The following is a 17,632-nucleotide window of genomic DNA, read 5'->3' on the forward strand; positions in this document are numbered from 1 at the left end:
GCGGCTGGGCCTGTGAGCCATGGCCGCTGAGCCTGCGCGTCCGGAGCCTGTGCTCCGCGACGGGAGAGGCCACAACAGTGAGAGGCCCGCGTACCGCCAAAAAAAGGTTAGTTGGAGCCAACTCTGGTACCCTTGGCCTCCCTTTCTGAATACCTTTGCCCTTCTGCTGGAGTACTGTGTGCAGCTGCTCAATTCTAATTAAAAATTACCTCTTGAGGAAGGTCTAGAATTCATTCAAATGAATATGAACTGGACTGACAGCGTTAAGTGCAGTGCAGTCACTTTCTGGAAAGAAGTGGGTTTACTGCTGTGGCTTCAGGCAACGCCAGCAGGCGAAGGATGCAATTCGAGGTTCTTCTTTGATTCCCAATATGACATAGGCCACTTCCCCGACCAGCTGTCCCATGGGCCTTGGTTTACACATCTCTCAGGAGATGCCTGTTCTCTGTTCCATTCAGAACCTCAGCAGTCCCTGCCACCCCAGGAGGGCGTTGTTAGCACCTGGCAGGGTTCTGGGAGTCTGGGAGAGCACTGGGCAGCACTGGCCAGACCAGCTCTGGCATCCAGGAGCCTCAGGGGCCTTTTAATTCAATTCCTATTGATTGAGCATCCCTGGGAAAATGGCACAGAGCTGGGCACTGTGGAAAATTGGTCCTGAACCACGGAAGGAAAAGCTGCTGCAGATCATTGCCAGAGCAGTGTCTGCCCAGGACTAAGGTAGCTGTGGCACTGCTCCCAGAGCAATGATCAACAACCAACTCCCCGCAACACCCGTGTCCACCCGGAATGCGCTCCAATCAAGGACAAGGGCAGGCTTCTAGTCACACACCCCCTCTCCATTAAAAACCTCCAGTTCCCTGAGACTTGGATGAGGCCTCCTACTCAAGAGCCCCCAGACCCCCTTATTAAAACAGAATCCTGGGCTTCCCTGGTGGCGCAGTGGTTGAGAGTCCGCCTGCCAATGCAGGGGACACGGGTTCGTGCCCCGGTCCGGGAGGATCCCACATGTGGCGGAGCGGCTGGGCCCGTGAGCCATGGCCGCTGAGCCTGCACGTCCCGAGCCTGCGCTCCGCAACGGGAGAGGCCACAACAGTGAGAGGCCCGCGTACCGCAAAAAAAAAAAACAAAACAGAATCCTGGCTTTCCCTCAGCTTTTTTTTTTTTTTTTTTTAATAAATTTATTTTATTTTTCGCCGTGTTGGGTCTTCGTTGCCGCACACGGGCTTTCTCTAGTTTCGGCGAGCGGGGGCTACTCTTCGTTGCGGTGCACAGCCTTCTCATTGCGGTGGCTTCTTTTGTTGCTGAGCACGGGCTCTAGGTGCGCGGGCTTCAGTAGTTGCAGCACATGGGCTCAGTAGTTGTGGCACGGGCTCTAGAGTGCATGCTCAGTAGTTGTGGCACACGGGCTTAGCTGCTCCACAGCATGTGGGATCTTCCCGGACCAGGGCTCAAACCTGTGTCCCCTGCATTGGCAGGCGGATTCTTAACCACTGCGCCACCAGGGAAGTCCCAGCTCTTTTGTTTTGAACCACCTGAGATGTGTCAGATACTGGACAAAGTGGGCAGCTGCCTTCAAAAGGACAAGCACTTAAGCAATGCCATTTGTGGGAACAGGTACAGGGAGGTAACAGGCCTGGACGTGGGAAGAGGAAGGATTTTCTAGGAAGAGAAGTGAGTCAGAGATGACCTTGGGAATAAGTCTACAGGGAAGATAAGCTTGTCAAAAGCAAAACACAGTAAGTAAAATGCATTTCACTTTATCATAAAGCAGTGCTCCCAACTTTTCCACGACATGGCGCACCCTGAGGGCGCAGAATTAACACCCAAGCATACTTGGGACCCTAATGAAAAAGCTCTAGTGTAGAAAACCAGGGCAGCAACTTCAGAGCAGGAAGAGCCTAGTTCAGTCCCTGTGCTGCCTCCTACCAACAGCATGACCTTGGGTGGGCTATTTAACTTCTCCTCCCCTTAGTCTTCCTCTCTGTGAAATGGGGATAACATGTGAGAAATACAGGATCTAGCACATGTAAAGGGAGCCTGGCATAGTAGGCTCTCAACAGATGCCGCTCTCGGCACAATTAATTACTCAGTTGAGCTATTCTGGCACATTGGCTGGGAGGCGCATGCAGCAAGGGCAGTGAACACAGAAACCAAAGGCTTCTCCGCCTTGGACCTGGAGAGCGGAAAGAGACCGCTGCTATCAGGTCCCAAGTTGGGAAAACTAGGGACAAAGACAGTGATTACGAGCCGCCTCCGTTCTGAAATGGGACCCCTCTGCATCTCTGGGTTGCCATGTACTGGAAGAGATCTTTGTCAGTGAAAGCCAGGTAAAAAACGCCACTCCCCACCCCAAGTTCCTCATATCTCCGACAGCCAACGGGGCAGAGTGTATTTATGGGCAGGCTGGGTACAAGAGGCTGGCTACAAGTCCAGAACAGGGTCGGGAGGATCCGGCTGCCCACTGGCTGGCACGACAGGGTCCTCCTCGTGTTGCTGTCTGACGTACTGATCCAGCAGGGCAGTCAGCCGGAGGGGCTGGTGCTGAAGCAGGGAGTGGGTCTGGGCCGTGAGGAAGGTAAGTCTTCCTACCAGCTCCCCCTGCACCAGGGCCAGGCTGGGGAGATTGGAGTAGTTGATGAAGCCCTGCCTGCTGAGGATGGTGTCATCAATGCAGCCACCTGGAAGAACACAGGATCAGCAAGGCTCCCACAAATGCTTTTCTTCTCCAAAAACAATGGTCCAACCCTAGGAATTTGCTCTCCATTGCCCTTTTCTACCTCTCAGCCTTCCCCCAAATCTGGTTCCCACTTGTGCCCCGCCCCACTCCTACTGTTTCAGATCAATCCTCTCCCTTCCTTCCTAATTCTTCCCTAGAAAACCCTTACATAATACATCTACCTGGTCCAACCCCCACTAAGTCACTGTTTCCTAACCTCCCTGAAGAACCATGGAGTGTGTGTTTGGGGCGGGGGGGCGGGGGGGGGAGAGTCTGTATTATAAACACGGATTCCTGCCCCCCAGCACAGACCTGTGAAATCAGTATTCTCTGAAAGAAGCACCTCCAGGGATTCTCGGCATCAGGGGAGTCTAGGAAACATTGCTCACTGTCCCTCAGCACCCTTCACTTGGGCTATTTGTTTTAAGTATCTTTGTCTTTGTGGGTTTCAATACCCACTACCCCCTTACTAGACTCAAGGTGTCTGAACTTCCCCTCTGCGGAGTGACACACACAAGCAGCCCTCATCAAATGGTGCTACTGATGCAGGCTCCACCGTGAGAGGGTGTCCCCTCCAAGCATGTCCACAGTTTTACCCACACAAGCCTTGAAGACGGCACCAGGCTGCTCTAGCACCCACTCCCCTTCACCCTCACCCCCAACTGGCAGGGGAGCTTGCTCACCCAACAGTGGCAGGAAAGGCACACTCTTCAAGATTCGCACCATCTCCTTGACCTTGGGCTCTTCACTGACCAGCAGCAGGTTGTGCCCCACAAAAAGGGGCAGCAAATTTGGGTACTTGGAATCTTCCAGGAAGGACTTTAGGATCTGGAACAGCAAGAAAGAAGGGCTTACTGGGGTCGAGTAGGAGAAAGAGTCACCCACCTTGGTCACAGGCCACACCAGGCTGAGGGCTCAAGCCGAGGGTCTCCTCAAACCCTAATCACAGATTAGGCCCCAGACTAGAGGGCTGCCGTGTCAGGGAGGAGTCGGGAGTGCCATATCTTGGGAGAGACGCTGGGGTCTGAGATGGGGGTGGGGGAGGGGAATACGGCAACCCACGCCAGGGGGCCGTTCTCTACCTGGTTGGGGAAGACCTTCATCAGGATCTTGTGCTTCCGTAGCCGGTGCCGCATGAGAAGCTTGTCCTCCGCGCTCAGAGCCACATTCTGGCAGACAGCTATCATTCGGTTGTCTCGGAAAACTGCTGTTATCTCCTGACGGAGGAGCCGGATGAGGCCTGTCTCCTGCAGTCAGAAAGGGAGGACCAAGGGGACGTAAAATGCCCCGTCTCCTTACACACCTTACTCCCTCAGGGACAGGCACTGGAGCTTCCAGTGATGCCCTAACGAAGATCAGGGTACAGGCAGGAGAGTTGGGCCCCTGACTCTCAGAGACATGTTCTATCTCCCACTCCATCCTTTCATTTCCATTTGATAACCACAGGCTTTACAGCAGTTTTTATTTTTTAAATTTTTAAAAATTTTATTATCGGGGGCTTCCCTGGTGGCACAGTGGTTGAGAGTCCGCCTGCCGATGCAGGGGACACGGGTTTGTGCCCCAGTCTGGGAAGACCCCACATGCCGCGAAGCGGCTAGGCCCGTGAGCCATGGCCGCTGAGCCCGCGCATCCGGAGCCTGTGCTCCGCAACGGGAGAGGCCACAACAGTGAGAGGCCCGCATACTACAAAAAAAAAAAAAAAAAAAAAATTTATTATTGGGACTTCCCTGGTGGTCCAGTGGGTAAGACTCTGTGCTCGCAATGCAGGGGGCCTGGGTTTGACCCTTGGTCAGGGAACCAGATCCTGCATGCATGCTGCAACTAAGAGGTCCACATGCCGCAACTAAAGAAGCCCACAGGCTGCAAGGAAGATCCCATGTGCAGCAACAAAGACAAGGTGCAGCCTAAATAAGTAAATAAATATATATTTTTAAGTTTTTGTTATTATTCTTTTTGGCTGCATCATGTGGCTTGTGGGATCTTAGTTTCCCAACCAGGGATTGAACCCGAGCCTTCGGCAGTGAAAGTGCGGAGTCTTAACCACTGGACTGCCAGAAAATTCCCTAGAGCAGTGTTTTTAAAACCTGAGAACGCTCAGTCCCCTTGAACTGGACAGCAGTCTGACCCAGCAAACATTATTTTTATAATAATACTGTCAAAATCATTTAATTATCCCTGACACTGTACTCATGCTGAATTATTTTACCAATTATAAATACAAGATTACTCTTTTGCAATGTTAATTCAAAATTGAGGTATTTTCACAGAACAAGACTTCATTTTCTCAAGACAGTGTTTCTCAAAGTTGAGAACTTGTGGAGCTGAGAACCACCATGAAGTTACCAATTCTCCACTGGTCTTTCTGTCCTTTTTCAAGGACAAAAAACCTCATATTGTTCCTCTAAGAAAACATGGAAGCTTCAAGACAGGAGCGATGCTCTCTCCTACCTCCGCCTGTGTGGCTAGCTTTCACACACACATTTTTGGAGACAAGAATGAAGGAAATCCAGGAGCCCTGTCCAAACCACAGAGCCCAAAAGGCCGACGCAGAATCAAGTGCAGATTTCATCTGAAAGTATCTGGACTACAGGGTCAAAGTGGGGAAGTAATGATGTGGATGACCATGTCCTGGAATGCTACTTCATTATGGCCACAGAGAAGATCACTTTAATCCACCATCCCACCACCAGGCGACATGCCCAGCCTGCTTCTTACCTCCTGGGGGGGCCTGGGAGGAGACGGCAAGCATCTGGGGTTGACAGCAGGTTTTGGGGGGATATACTCAGTCACAGCCGTCAGCTTCTGCCGTTCAAAGTGCATCACACGACGGTGACGGGTAACAGCCTTGGAGCCATAGCGGACAAGCTGGCGGGTGGGCAGCTGGCCTGGGAGAAGAAACGGCCATATGGTGAGAAGCAGCCTCTTAGTCTGCACCAGATGGACAAAACCCACCCCCTAGGCACAGACAACCAGAGTTCACAGAGCTAGCCTCAGCACTGAGTGGGACAAGGAACTCTGCTAGAAAGCCTGAATCCCCGAACCTTCTCTTCTCTTTAATTGGTGACCTTAGCTCAGGTGCTTGATCCTTGGAGGTGCCCATTTCTCCAGCTCTTTATGCACAGAGATAAGGAAAAAATGAGAACAAAGGAGAAAGTATTTTGAATACATTTTAAAAAGGAGGAGAGAGCTGGGCAAACGTTTTCTTAAATGATCAAACAAAAATTTTAATTTTGAGAGCCATATGGCCTATCGCTACTACTCAACTCTGCCACTGTATGATGGAAGTAGCCATAGACAATATGTAAACAAACAGATGTAGCTGTGTTCCAATACAACTATGTAGGAAAGATGGTGACCAGCCCTGCCACAGTTTGCCAACCCCTGCTGTAAGCCAGTGGTTCTCAAAGTGTGCACCACCACCACCCCTCACCAGCCCAACATCACCATCACCCAGGAACTTGTTAGAAAATTAAGTTCTCAGGCCCCATCCTAGATCTACTGAGTCAGTAGCTCTGGAGCGGAGCCCAGAAAAGTGTTAACAAGCCCTCCAGGTGATGCTGATGCTGGCTAAAGTTTGAGAACCACTGCTCTAAGCATTGCTCCTTCCCCCATGATTTGAAGCAAGAGGGAAAAGTTATACTCTCCTCACAGCTCCCCCAAACAAGTCTCCCTCCTCTCTACGCTTGTTTACAGGCATTGCTGGAGAGCACCCCTCAGAATACAAGGGAGCCACTCGAAAGCCCTAAGCCAAGGTAACCGCTTCATGCTCAGCAAAAGGATCCAAGCTAGAGCTTCCCACTTTCAGCCCTTCCCAAGGCTGGAATGGGATCTCAGAGAAAGGTGCAGCCAGAAGGTGGCTCTAACAGTCAGAGAGCATGGAGATTTGCTTAAGTGAGAGGTTTTCCTGCCAGTGGCCCCAAAACCTAACTGTTAAGTTAGATCAGATGGAACAAGATTTTTCAAAAATTTTTGCAGTTTTATTGAGATATAATTGACACACATGGAACCAGATTTTAATCTCTCTTCTGCCACTTACTAGCTGTGACCTTGACCAGTCACTCAACTGATCTAATCTTGAGTTTCTTCATCTGTAAAGAGGGGAAGATAATGCCTTCTTCAAAGGACGCTTTAAGGTTTAAATGAAATAATACATGTAAAGTACTTATCACTGTGCCTGACCTATATTACGTACTCAAAATCATTCATTAAACAAATATCTATAGCATGCCTATTAATGCCAGGCACCATGCCACATGCTGGCTATGCTGAATGAACATGGGTTTTGCCATTATGGAGTTTAAAGTCTAATAGAGAAAACAACAAATAAACAAATGCTAAATTACAGATTGTGATAAGGCGAAGGGGTCAATAAACAGGGTGAGAGATACAGATTTAACAGGGGAAACCTCTGCGGAGGGTGGCGAGGGAAGACCTGACATGACATTTCGGCTGAGACCTTAAGGAATCTCTGGAGGCAGAAAGAGCTGGGTGGTGGGCTAGAGAAACCCCAAACAAGGCAGGGGGACTGGGGCGTCGAGAATAAATACTGTGGTTGTCGCTGACGTTTTTGCCGTGCTGTCGTTATTACTAGAGTCTGGACTCACAGGAATTAGATGGGGGAAGGAGGCCGGCGATCTAGCTGAGGTCAGGGGTCATCAGGAGGTGTCTGGGATCAGAGATTTCGGGAGGGGATTAGTAGTAGAGGAGGGAGACGAGTAGAGAGCATCGGCCGGAACGCGCCGAGAAGACGTGGGCCGCTCCTTACCCGCCTGGGGCAGGAGACCCCCTCGCAGCATCCCAGCCACGGCCGCAGCCATCGCCACCGGAAGAACGGCCGGGAGCCTAGCGAGACGGAAGGAGCTAAGGATTGTGGGTAGTCCCGGGGCCGGAAGCGGAGGGCGGAGCCGCCGGCTGGAGCAGCAACAAGAATGCGCCGAGCCCGGCACCGGCGAGCCCGCCCCCCCGAATGACCCATCTGGCGTCCAGTCTCCTAGCAACGACGCTAGACTCCTCCAACCGCTCTTTCCATCCGCACGCGCCACCATCTACCTACAAGCCCCCTGTAGGCGGCCAGTAAAGCCGCCATACACCCCTCAAACTCCAGACCCTCCACTTCGATTTACTTTCGTCTTCTATGCCACCCCAACTATTTGCTCTGAATCAACCCCTTTCCTTTGTCCCCCAATTCTCTGAGCTTCTCTCTCCTCATACCATCCTGGGTTCCTCCATTCCCAGGGGCTGTCCAAGCTGCTCTGCTCCTCTTCGTGCCAATCCCTCCCCAAGCCAGCAGCTTTTAGATCATGCCTGGAGGTGACTGGGGAGGTGGGATGTTGGGTAGAACAATTGACTAACAGTAGAGTCAGGCCTCCAAGAATAAGGAAATGTAACAATTGGACTCTTCTTTTCACAGCTAAGCCTGCCCAGAGTCCAGAGGAAGGCGGTGTCTGCATTACTGAAGCCCTTATCACTAAGCGGAACTTGGCCTTCCCTGAGGATGAGGACCTGTCAGAGAAGATGTGAGTGCATGGGAGAGGAAAGGGGTGCTGGAAGATTGAAACACACAGGATGACCAGTCTGTTGAGCTCTACTGATTTGTCAACTTATCTTTCTTTGTCCCTCTCTTTACTTAACTCCACACATTCAGTCAGTGGCAATGTCCAACTTATTCTCCCTCCTTAAAAATCATTCTATTTCTTTTTCACCATGCCCACTCAATTGCTTTAAGTAAGGGTCTTAAATAAGTCATCACCTCTCAACAAACTTCTAATTAGTCTCTCTACCCCCAGTCCAGGCACCCTATACTGTTGCCAAAGTGATCCTTTTAAACGACAAATCTGATAGAAACTTCCTTGACTCCCTGGTACCTCCAGAATAAAATCCAAACACCTTAGCCTGAGTTGACCTCTGCTGCCTTTTCAGCCTTATTTCTTACCACTCTCCATAAGTGTGTGATTTCTCTAAGACCCCGTGTTCTCACATCTTAGCACCTTACTACTCAGAGTGGTGCTGGGATGAGTGGGCAGCATCTGCATCTCCTAGGAGTTTGTTAGAAATGAAGAATCTCAGGCCCACCTACTGAATCAGAATCTGAACTTTAACAAGAACCCCTAAGGGATTCATGGGCACATTAAAGTCCAAGAAAGTCTGGATTCGCACATACTATACCTTCTGCTTGAAATGCCTTCTCCTCATCCCCCCTCGCCTTCCTGGCTAACTCCTACTCATATGTCACCTCCTCCAGGAAGCATTCCCTGAACACCCCAGTCTGAATTCAGTGTATAATCCATGGACTCCCTTAGTCCCTTGCACATGCCTCTGTCATCCACTTGTCATAGATGTTTGGCCAGCTTCCCTAGAAGTGATGGGTAGGGACTCTCTCATTTGTCTCTGATGGGCACTTAGTAAATGTTTTGGGATTAATGAATGGGTGGGTGGAACAAGTGATCTTCCCTCCGTGGACCACTCAGAAGGGAGGTGAGGAAGGATCTTCCTGCAGAGATTGTCTCCTCTCTGTCCCAGCCCCTGCCTCCCCTACCCAAGCTGTCTGGAGGAAGTCTTCCCCTGCCTCTGCAGGAACCATAAGCTGCCATCACCCAGTTTCCCAGTCCAAGGACCCTTACTCACCTCTACTCTTATCCCTCCCAGTGCTACTGACAGATACCCAGGTCGCCAAGTGAACCCAGGTTCCCCGATCTAGACCCCGCCTCACGAGTCAAGCAGGTGTCCCTGACATCTGGTCAGTCACTGAGCCATCCACCCCCTCCTTGAAACAACCTCCCCTCCATCTTCCTCCTAAGAGACCACAGAAGTGGCACTGTTAGCCAACCCTGCTGACCGTTTGCCCAGGTTCCACACGCTTGCTGAACTGCAGACTGTCCGCCTGGACCGGGAGGGAATTACCACTATCAGGAACCTAGAGGGCCTCCAGAATCTTCACAGCCTCTACCTGCAAGGGGTAACTTCCTGCCTCCTGCCCTTACTCCTCCCTGTGGAGAGGACTCCATCCCCTGTGGGCCATGTCTGTCTAATCTGAAAGGAGCTAACCAGGTCATCTTGCCCATTTACTGGTGTTCAGGCAGGCAGACCTTCATAGAAACTGTTTCCAGATGAGTCAGGAATTATCTTGAATTGAAAGACCAATCCACCCAAAAGAGATGCTGACCATGCTTTTGAGTCACTGTTTTTTTGTCAGACACTTCTCTTGTTCTAGAAGTCCTTCTTGGTGTCTGCCCTAAATCTCTCATGTTATATAGCTCAAGTCCATTTCCTGTTTTGAAGAAAAGGAAGAAGGAACCACAAGATTCCTCTGCATCCTTCAGAACCTTGAAGGCTTTTTGGTGGTGGTGGTAATGGGGGTGGGTGGTTGGTTGATCTCCAGCCTCCCTCAGGTTGAATATACCCAGATCCCTTAACCTTTCCCCACAGAAACTTGACAGACCAAAGTAGTATAGATACACTGTCCCCTCCGTGTGTGTAATCCACCACCAAAGCCTTTTCCCTTTCCCTCTTTCCCCTTGGTTTCCTTCTCTGATGTCCAGGTCACTCTTTGGTTGTGGGGTGATCAGGGTACTTAAATCAAGTTTAGCCCAGCCCCAAGTTTATGCCCTCAACCATCCACCTGGAGAAAGCAAATCATCCCAAGGTAGTGACAACCGGTTCAAGAAGTGGGGTGATCATCCCCAAAGTGCCAGATCTCCAGCCTCAAGAGTAGACATGGTCTTGGGGCTTTGTCCCTTTAAAAGGCCCCCCATTCAGCTGACCTCAGCTTGGTTTCCCCCACTCGGTTTCTTCCTACAGAATAAGATTGAGCGAATTGAGAACCTGGCCTGCGTCCCCTCCTTACGGTACGTGGTGCCAGGGCTCAGGCAGGGTGGGGGGAGGGAAGAAGAGGGAGGATGAAGGGGAGGAACCTGGTAATACCCCAAAGAACTGGCTCAGATCTCCCCAAGCCCAGCTGCTGGTCAGCCGAGGACCCTGCAAGCCTAGCTCTGCTTCCCTCACCCCAGAAGGCCATGTGTCCCCACTCATCATCCGGCTGCCTAGCCAGGGGGCCCCGGACGCCTGGTGCCCCCGTCCCCCGCTTCAGCTGTTCTGTGATTCAGCCATCTCTCCCCCTCCCTTCCCCTACAGCTTCCTGTCTCTGGCAGGAAACCAAATCAGGCAGGTGGAAAACCTCCGCGACCTTCCACACCTCCAGTTTCTGGACCTTTCTGAGAACCTGATAGAAATACTGAAGCTGGGTAGGAACGCCCTTGCCCTGGCTCATGGAATAAGTCCCGGTGGTGCCCTCCCTCCTCTCTGCTCCCCTCCCTGTGCTTGCATTATCGGCACATCCTCCGGGGGTCTGGGGGGCTGTGCAAAGAGGCAGTGGCTTTAGACAGGAAGGTGGGTGTAAGAACCTCATTATTCCTCTCTTTGCTGTGTGCAGATGAATTCCCCGAGAGCCTTCTCATCCTCAACCTGACTGGAAACAGCTGCACCAACCAGGATGGCTACAGGTGAGGAGGAAGTGAAGGTGGGAAGAGAGGGGTGATGGCCTGCAAACCTGGGGGCACCATCCCTGGCACCTTCTCCACCCTCACTCCAGCTCAAGTTGGCCCCCTTTGGCCTTCGCACCCCCCATAACTCCACTTGGGGCTTGCCCTCAGCTGGTTGGCCTGACCACAGGCCTATCTTCCAGCTCGAGAACACCTCCCCTCCTGGTGTGGTTGCTGTGGCTTGTGTCTGTGCATCCTCCCAGGCTCCACACCCAGGCGTGCCCTCCTGGGTGGTAGCCTCTGTTCTTTCTGCCCTGCAGGAAGCTGGTGACAGAAGCCCTGCCACTGCTCCTGGACCTAGACAGGCAGCCTGTGGCAGAGCGCTGGATCTCGGACGAGGATAAAACCTCAAGCGATGAGGACGAGGAGTTCCCAGAGCTGAGAGGCCCGTTCTGCTCAGAGCGAGGTGACCCTGCTTTCCAAGGCTTGCAGCCTCCCCAGAGCACACCCCTGCCTGCCCTGTGGGATCTGGGAGAAGCTAAGACAGCGGTGGTGTCTGGGGAGGTGGTCCCAGGGCCAGACCAGCCTGGGCATGCAGGTGACTCGTCCTCCCCACCCCATCTTAGGCTCCTCCCCATTAGGGACGGTAGGGGAGAGTTTGTTCCTGCTAAGCCCGGGGCTCCAGCCACCACCCACCGTCCTGGCCCCTCACAGCCTTCCTCAAGGAGCTGGAGCAGGAGGTGAGCAGGCACCGGGGGCACAGGCAGCACACAGCCCTGCTGGAGCACCTGCTGAGGGTGGAGATGCGGCCCGCCCTCACCGACCTCCCACTGCTGCCGGGGGCGCCCATGGCCGGGGACAGCAGCCCTTCCGTCACTCCCAGGCAAGGGAAGGAGACATCCCCGGAGCCCATCTCCTTGCCACAAGCCTCCTCTGCCACCAAGAAACCATGCCTTCTGGCTTCCAGGAGCCAGCAAAGCACTGTTCAGGCAGGAAAGGGGGCCAGAGCGGCCACAGCCACCAAGGCCTCGCCGGCTGGGGCCCCCAGCACAACCAAAACTGTGACCAAAAGAATCAAGAAGTGAAGCGCAGCCCATCGCTACCAGCAAAGCCCCAGGAACACGGAGGAACAAGGAGTGGAGTGGGTCTCCCCTCCCCCTCAGAACACTTGCCTGTGGCAGGAGCCTGTCCCCAATAAAGTATCTCCAGGCCCTGCATGTGTCTTCCTTGTCACTTGGGGGAATCTCAGGGGAAGCTGTCAGTAAAAGCACCCAGAAACAGTGGCAGGAATACAGAGCCTGATTCTAAAGAATAGGATCTTGCAGGAACTACCCAAGGGACTGGCACCCCGTCTCAGGCCATCTCGCCATGCACACATCTCACCGCCCCCCCCCAGGGAGTGCCCTTCCGAGGTTCAAGTCAAGGACCAAAAAGCCGTGGTTCTAATCCTCCCCACGTAGCAGCCACCTGCTGTGCCAGGCATGCATGCTCCTCCGTATACACACACCCACACGCCTGGGGGCCACCTCCTCTCCCCACAGGGCCCCCCAAGACCTTCACCAAGTCAGAAGAATGCACCGCCCAGCAAGACACCCAGAGGCCCTGCAGTCACCTCAGGGCTGCCCTTTACCCTCTCTCAGCTCTCCCACGCCCACTGGCCCTGGACACTGAACGAGGAAATAGAACACATTTATTAAGGCAAAGGCTGACCCGGCCACTCAGAACAAGGCGGAGGCAGTGAAGGGGTTGCTCTGTCCCTCTACCCCAGGGGTCCTGTGCCCACTGCAGCCCGCTGCACCCCAGGCCAAGCTGGGAGGAGCCGGGCTCAGGCATATGCCCGGCTCTCCTTCTCCACAAAGGCCTGGAAGAGGCAGCCCAGCTCCTGGGGGGGTGGGGCCCACTCCCTGGCCAGCAGCGCCCGCACAGCCTCCAGGCCTTCCTGCTCCAGGTCCCGCTGCTTCTGCCGGAGCTGCTGCCCCCGATCCTGCCCAGGAAAGGTAGCGCTGAGTCCCTGGGACCGGCTTCCCTCCAGAAGGGGGGCGTGGCTGCCGTCTCACAGAAGCAGGAGAAAGGACAGAACACCCAACATTCTCCTGGACAGCTGGCTTTGAAGGGAGAGACTCCTCTCCCCAGCTCTGCAGTCTTTCCTCCACTCCCAGGTCCCCTCACGTTTCCAGAGTCCCAGCTGGGGGTGGGGGATTCCCTGGGGGTTACCTGCTCACTCTCCATCAGCCCCAGGGCCACCTGGTGTCCGCGATAGAGGGCGTGCCGGCGATCCACCTGAGTCTGGAATCGAGGCAGGCTCCGAACAGGGTCCTGTGCTCCAAAAGTGGGGGACAGCACCTGGGGGACCTGGGCCGCTCCCACACCGAAGATGAAAGGTTTGAACACTGACCTGATGGGACAGGGTTGGAAGGATTGAGGGCTATCGCACCCTTCCGTCTCCCCTGCCTGGCCCGTTCTCCCCAGCCTTCCCCACACTCTCACCGGGACGGGTCTGGTGTGGCAGTGAGGAAGTGGACGCAGGGCTGTGTGGGGTCCTGGGGCAGCACGGACACCATGCTGGCCGTGGTGCGGAAGCCTCCAGAGTCCATACAGATGCCACTCTCCTTGCTCCTGAGGATGCCCATCATCACCTCTGCCGTGATGCCCCCTGCCAGGGCAGAAGGGGGCCCTCCGGCCTCAGACTAAGCCCCCTGAAGCTGTGGGAGGGGAGGGAGGACGGCCCCCACCCCATCCACTCACTGACCTTGCCGTTGCTGCAGCAGCTCCCGCCCGGCCCGGAAGCGGGCCTTGGCAGCCTCCATGCGCACAGGCTGCTGGGTCAGGGAGAAGATCTGGGCAAAGTCAAAGGCACCCTGCCCACCCCACCAGCCCTGGGCCCGGGCGTGGGGCCGGAGCTCAGGGTGTTCTGCTGAGATGTCTGTGCCGATGCTCAGCTGGTTGGAGATGTTGTGGGCCCCCTCTGCGGAGGAGATGGGGAGTCGCTCGTTTATCGTTAAGCCCCTGTCCTGTGCCAGGCTTTCAGCTAGGTGCTGAGAACACAGTGGTGAAGGGAACAGACAACCCTCGTGGAGGGGGAGACAGACAAACCGATCACAGAAAAAACTGTGAGCTTGCAGCTGTGGTGAGCATCAAGAAGAGGAACCTGCTTGCGTTTAAGGGAGAAACCTGGCCACCAGGAAGTCCAGGAAGGCTCCCCAGAGGAAGCGGCAGGGTGGAGCACAAGAGGACTCAACCAAGTGAGGGGGGAGGATAAGTTCCTGAGTGGACTCATTTCCCATCTCCCTGGGAGCCCCCACCACCCGAGACATTTGCTCCTGGATCGGGCCTTCCCTGCCCCCAGCACTGTTCCCACCCCAAAAGGGGAACACCTCTGGGAGGCAGGCCCCAGCGCCAGGCCCCTCACCCTGGATCCTCTGCGCAGCCCACAGCCTCCCCGCCGTCTCCAGCACCCATGCCTCAGTCCGGTCGGCCAGCAGGAAGGTGTTGTGGTAGCAGAATGGCATGGGGTCCTCCCGGCAGCTGCCCCCCTGCCCGTAGCGCTCCAGCAAGCCTGTGATCACGTGCAAGGCCTCCTGGGCTGAGCTGCCCCGTTCTAAAGCCAGCCTGGCACAAAGAGAGTCCGGGGACAGAGGGCGATGGGGTATCAGTGGCTGGTGGCAGAGCTTCAGTGGACAGAAGAGGCCCAGAGAGGTTTGGTGACAGGCCCAAGTCACAGAGAAAATCGGCCAACATTGGTTGTATTAAGCACATATAGGCCAGTGGTTTTCAAGCTGTGCTCTAAGGAGTTCATGAAAAGGACTGAAACATATTCTTGGAGAAAGAAGTGCCCTGAGCCCTCCAACCTCTTCAATCAGAGCTGCTCCATGTTTAGTGGTTTTACAAATCAAAATTCTCCCTGAGATTTCATTTGAAAAAAATTTTACTTCTATTGAAAAAAATTTTAAACCACTGTCCTATTTCTGGGCCAGCAGAAGCCCAGAGATGGCCACACTTGGGAGCTCCTTACCAGACTGTGGAGATGGGACCAAGAGAGGGGCGGGGCAGGGGCAGCCTCCCTGGAGATGATGACAAAGTGGGCAGAAAGGGGGAGGCGCTTGTGGACCAGGCTTGGGGGCAGGGCAGGGAGGATGGCCTGGGTCAGTCCTCAGCCCCAGATTTCTGGTGTATTGAGGGGATGAGGGAGGCAGGGTCCACACCTGAGTAAATCCATGCCCAGCAGGGCTTCCCCTGTCCCAACTGGCTCCTTGGTCCACACCGCCTCGTTGCCAATGCAGACACCATGCTCATTGGCGCCCATCTCAGCCCCCCACAGCCAAGAAGGGCGGCTCAGGATCGCAGCATGGGTCTTTGACACCTGTTCCACCTCAATGTAGGTGCACTGGAGATAAGGGAGGAGAAAGGGAGAGTCCACTGAGAAAGGAGGTACCTATAAAGTGGTGGCACTTACGCCCATCACCTTACACAGCCCTTCGCGGAAGGTCTTATTATTCCCATTTTACAGATGAGGGAACTGAGGTCGACAGAGGCTAAATAATAGGTTAGGTTCCGGTCGGTAGACTCAAAGCTCATGCTCATTTCACCACATCTGGCAGCTTCCCAGGTGGGGGGAGCAGAGGAGGAAGGTCTTAGAAGAATGCCTAGTTCTGCCACAACTCCCAGCACCCTATAAGGCCTAACCCACCTGGAGCCGGCTCCCAGGGACGTGAGTGCCTGCCGGTACAAACACCACCTCCTGCACCTCTTCCCGGGGCCGGTCAGAGTTCTTGGCAAAGATCACAGCTGGGATGGCCGAGGCCGGGGGCACCGAAACAAAGCAGTCGCAGGAACGTGGGGTGTCAGGGCTCCACGATGCCATCTGGGGAGAGGTGGAGATGAGTGTGTCCCTCTCGTGCCACCTCTCCATTATCCTGAGCGGGGCGCAGTCCTAGAGAGCCCCTCTCCCAACACGTGCAGATACTCAGGGAAGACACTGCTGTCGGGTTTTGGACGCTCAGCACCGCACGCACACTCGGTGCCCGGCGTGCGCGACGGAGACGCCCACTCTCTCCCCAGGCTCCAGGCTTGGGAGTCAGCAGACGGGCGCAGACCGCATGCTCCGAGGGCCGTGCTCTACCAGAAGTCCTGACCCTTCAGGGCAGTCGCGGGAGCGTCTCCCTCGCTGCCCCACCCCTCTCCAAGAGTCGCACGCCACTCTTCTGTCTGCCAGTTTCTCGCTTCCCCAATACTGTATGCCCCCCACCCTCTCCCTCCAAGATCCGCAGCCTAGTCCCGAGCGCCACTGCTTCCGCTTCGGGTAAGGTCGGTCTCAAGGGGCGGAGGCTCTTAGATGACCTGGAAGGCTTTGGGCCTGGGGGCGGAGTCGGAATCGAGCACCTGCAGTTCCTTGGTTTTCCACCAGGGCGCGCGCCAGCACCACTTCTCGGAGCGAGGCGGCCTTCGGAGTCCTGCTGGCTGCCTGCCCTACCCCGGGCGCAGCTTTCAGGCCAGATAAAGGCTGTGAAGAATCCGCTAGCTCCTCCAGTGGGGTCACTGTCGGGAGAGGGAGCTGGGGGGTGGAAAGGAGCCCACGTGAAAGGGGAGGAAAGAAAAACTTGGCTGATTTGTTAGAGAACGGGGAATGCTAGGGCATCCGGAGATGACGGAAGAACCTCAGCTACTTGTGACCTGGTTTGAATTACAAAGGTACAACGCCAGGCTGGTGCCCCCTCCCCCGCATCCTCTCTCTGCCCTGTCCCTCCTACTCCTCCCCATCTCCCACCTCCCACTCCCCAAACCCTCGGAAATAAGATCTATACGAGTGGTCACACAGGAATAATAACACAGACGTAGAGAATGGACTTGAGGACACGGGGAGGGAGAAGGGTAAGCTGGGACGAAGTGAGAGAGTGGCATGGACATATATACACTACCAAATGTAAAATAGCTAGTGGGAAGCAGCCGCATAGCACAGCATAGCACAGGGAGATCAGCTCAGTGCTTTGTGTCCACCTAAAGGGGTGGGATGGGGAGGGTGGGAGGGAGATGCAAAGGAGATATGGGGATATATGTATGCATATAGCTGATTCACTTTGTTATACAGCAGCAACTAACACAACATTGTAAAGCAATTATACTCCAATACAGATGCTAAAAAAAAAAAAAAAAAAAAAGAGTGGTCACAGGTCAGGAGGTGTAGGAATAATTTAATGAATTTTTTTAAGGCACATAGGCACAAAATCCATCCGACCTCCAAAAGGCCAATTCTGCCCCAAACTCAGTGCTCAAACTCACTGGAGGTTAGCTTTGAAAAGAAATTTGGAAGTTTCTAGTCCAAAGATTTGGAACTGAAACAGCAAAGGAGAAATCCTGGCCAAGGGGGCACATATCCATGTGGAAGTAGGCTCTGAGCCCAAATGTTCTGCTTCCCAGGTCATTTTCCTCTATAAACCATCTC

General features: G+C 54.2%; 3 protein-coding genes across 3 annotated transcripts; 1 reads left to right on the forward strand and 2 right to left on the reverse strand.

The window, feature by feature from the left end:
• Window positions 1–1,178: 1,178 nt before the first annotated feature.
• MRPL10 (mitochondrial ribosomal protein L10) lies at window positions 1,179–7,832 on the reverse strand. Its single transcript, XM_055083045.1, has 5 exons — window positions 7,482–7,832; window positions 5,432–5,601; window positions 3,799–3,963; window positions 3,400–3,544; window positions 1,179–2,678 (listed from the first exon to the last, which is right to left on the reverse strand). The coding sequence occupies exons 1-5, from the start codon at window positions 7,759–7,761 to the stop codon at window positions 2,422–2,424; spliced, it is 1,017 nt and encodes a 338-aa protein (XP_054939020.1). The 5' UTR covers window positions 7,762–7,832; the 3' UTR covers window positions 1,179–2,421.
• On the forward strand, window positions 7,439–12,408 carry LRRC46 (leucine rich repeat containing 46). Its single transcript, XM_055083046.1, has 8 exons — window positions 7,439–7,778; window positions 8,127–8,232; window positions 9,563–9,671; window positions 10,514–10,560; window positions 10,847–10,956; window positions 11,145–11,214; window positions 11,514–11,791; window positions 11,908–12,408. Coding segments are annotated over exons 2-8 (987 nt in total). The 5' UTR covers window positions 7,439–7,778; window positions 8,127–8,230; the 3' UTR covers window positions 12,279–12,408.
• Window positions 12,409–12,872: 464 nt separating this feature from the next.
• SCRN2 (secernin 2) lies at window positions 12,873–16,491 on the reverse strand. Its single transcript, XM_007109451.2, has 7 exons — window positions 15,881–16,491; window positions 15,396–15,577; window positions 14,603–14,802; window positions 13,943–14,158; window positions 13,681–13,846; window positions 13,408–13,588; window positions 12,873–13,177 (listed from the first exon to the last, which is right to left on the reverse strand). The coding sequence occupies exons 1-7, from the start codon at window positions 16,100–16,102 to the stop codon at window positions 13,019–13,021; spliced, it is 1,326 nt and encodes a 441-aa protein (XP_007109513.1). The 5' UTR covers window positions 16,103–16,491; the 3' UTR covers window positions 12,873–13,018.
• Between the last annotated feature and the right edge of the window lie 1,141 nt (window positions 16,492–17,632).

The sequence above is a fragment of the Physeter macrocephalus genome, unplaced genomic scaffold (genome assembly GCF_002837175.3).
Source record: "Physeter macrocephalus isolate SW-GA unplaced genomic scaffold, ASM283717v5 random_505, whole genome shotgun sequence".
NCBI classification, from domain to species: domain Eukaryota; kingdom Metazoa; phylum Chordata; class Mammalia; order Artiodactyla; family Physeteridae; genus Physeter; species Physeter macrocephalus.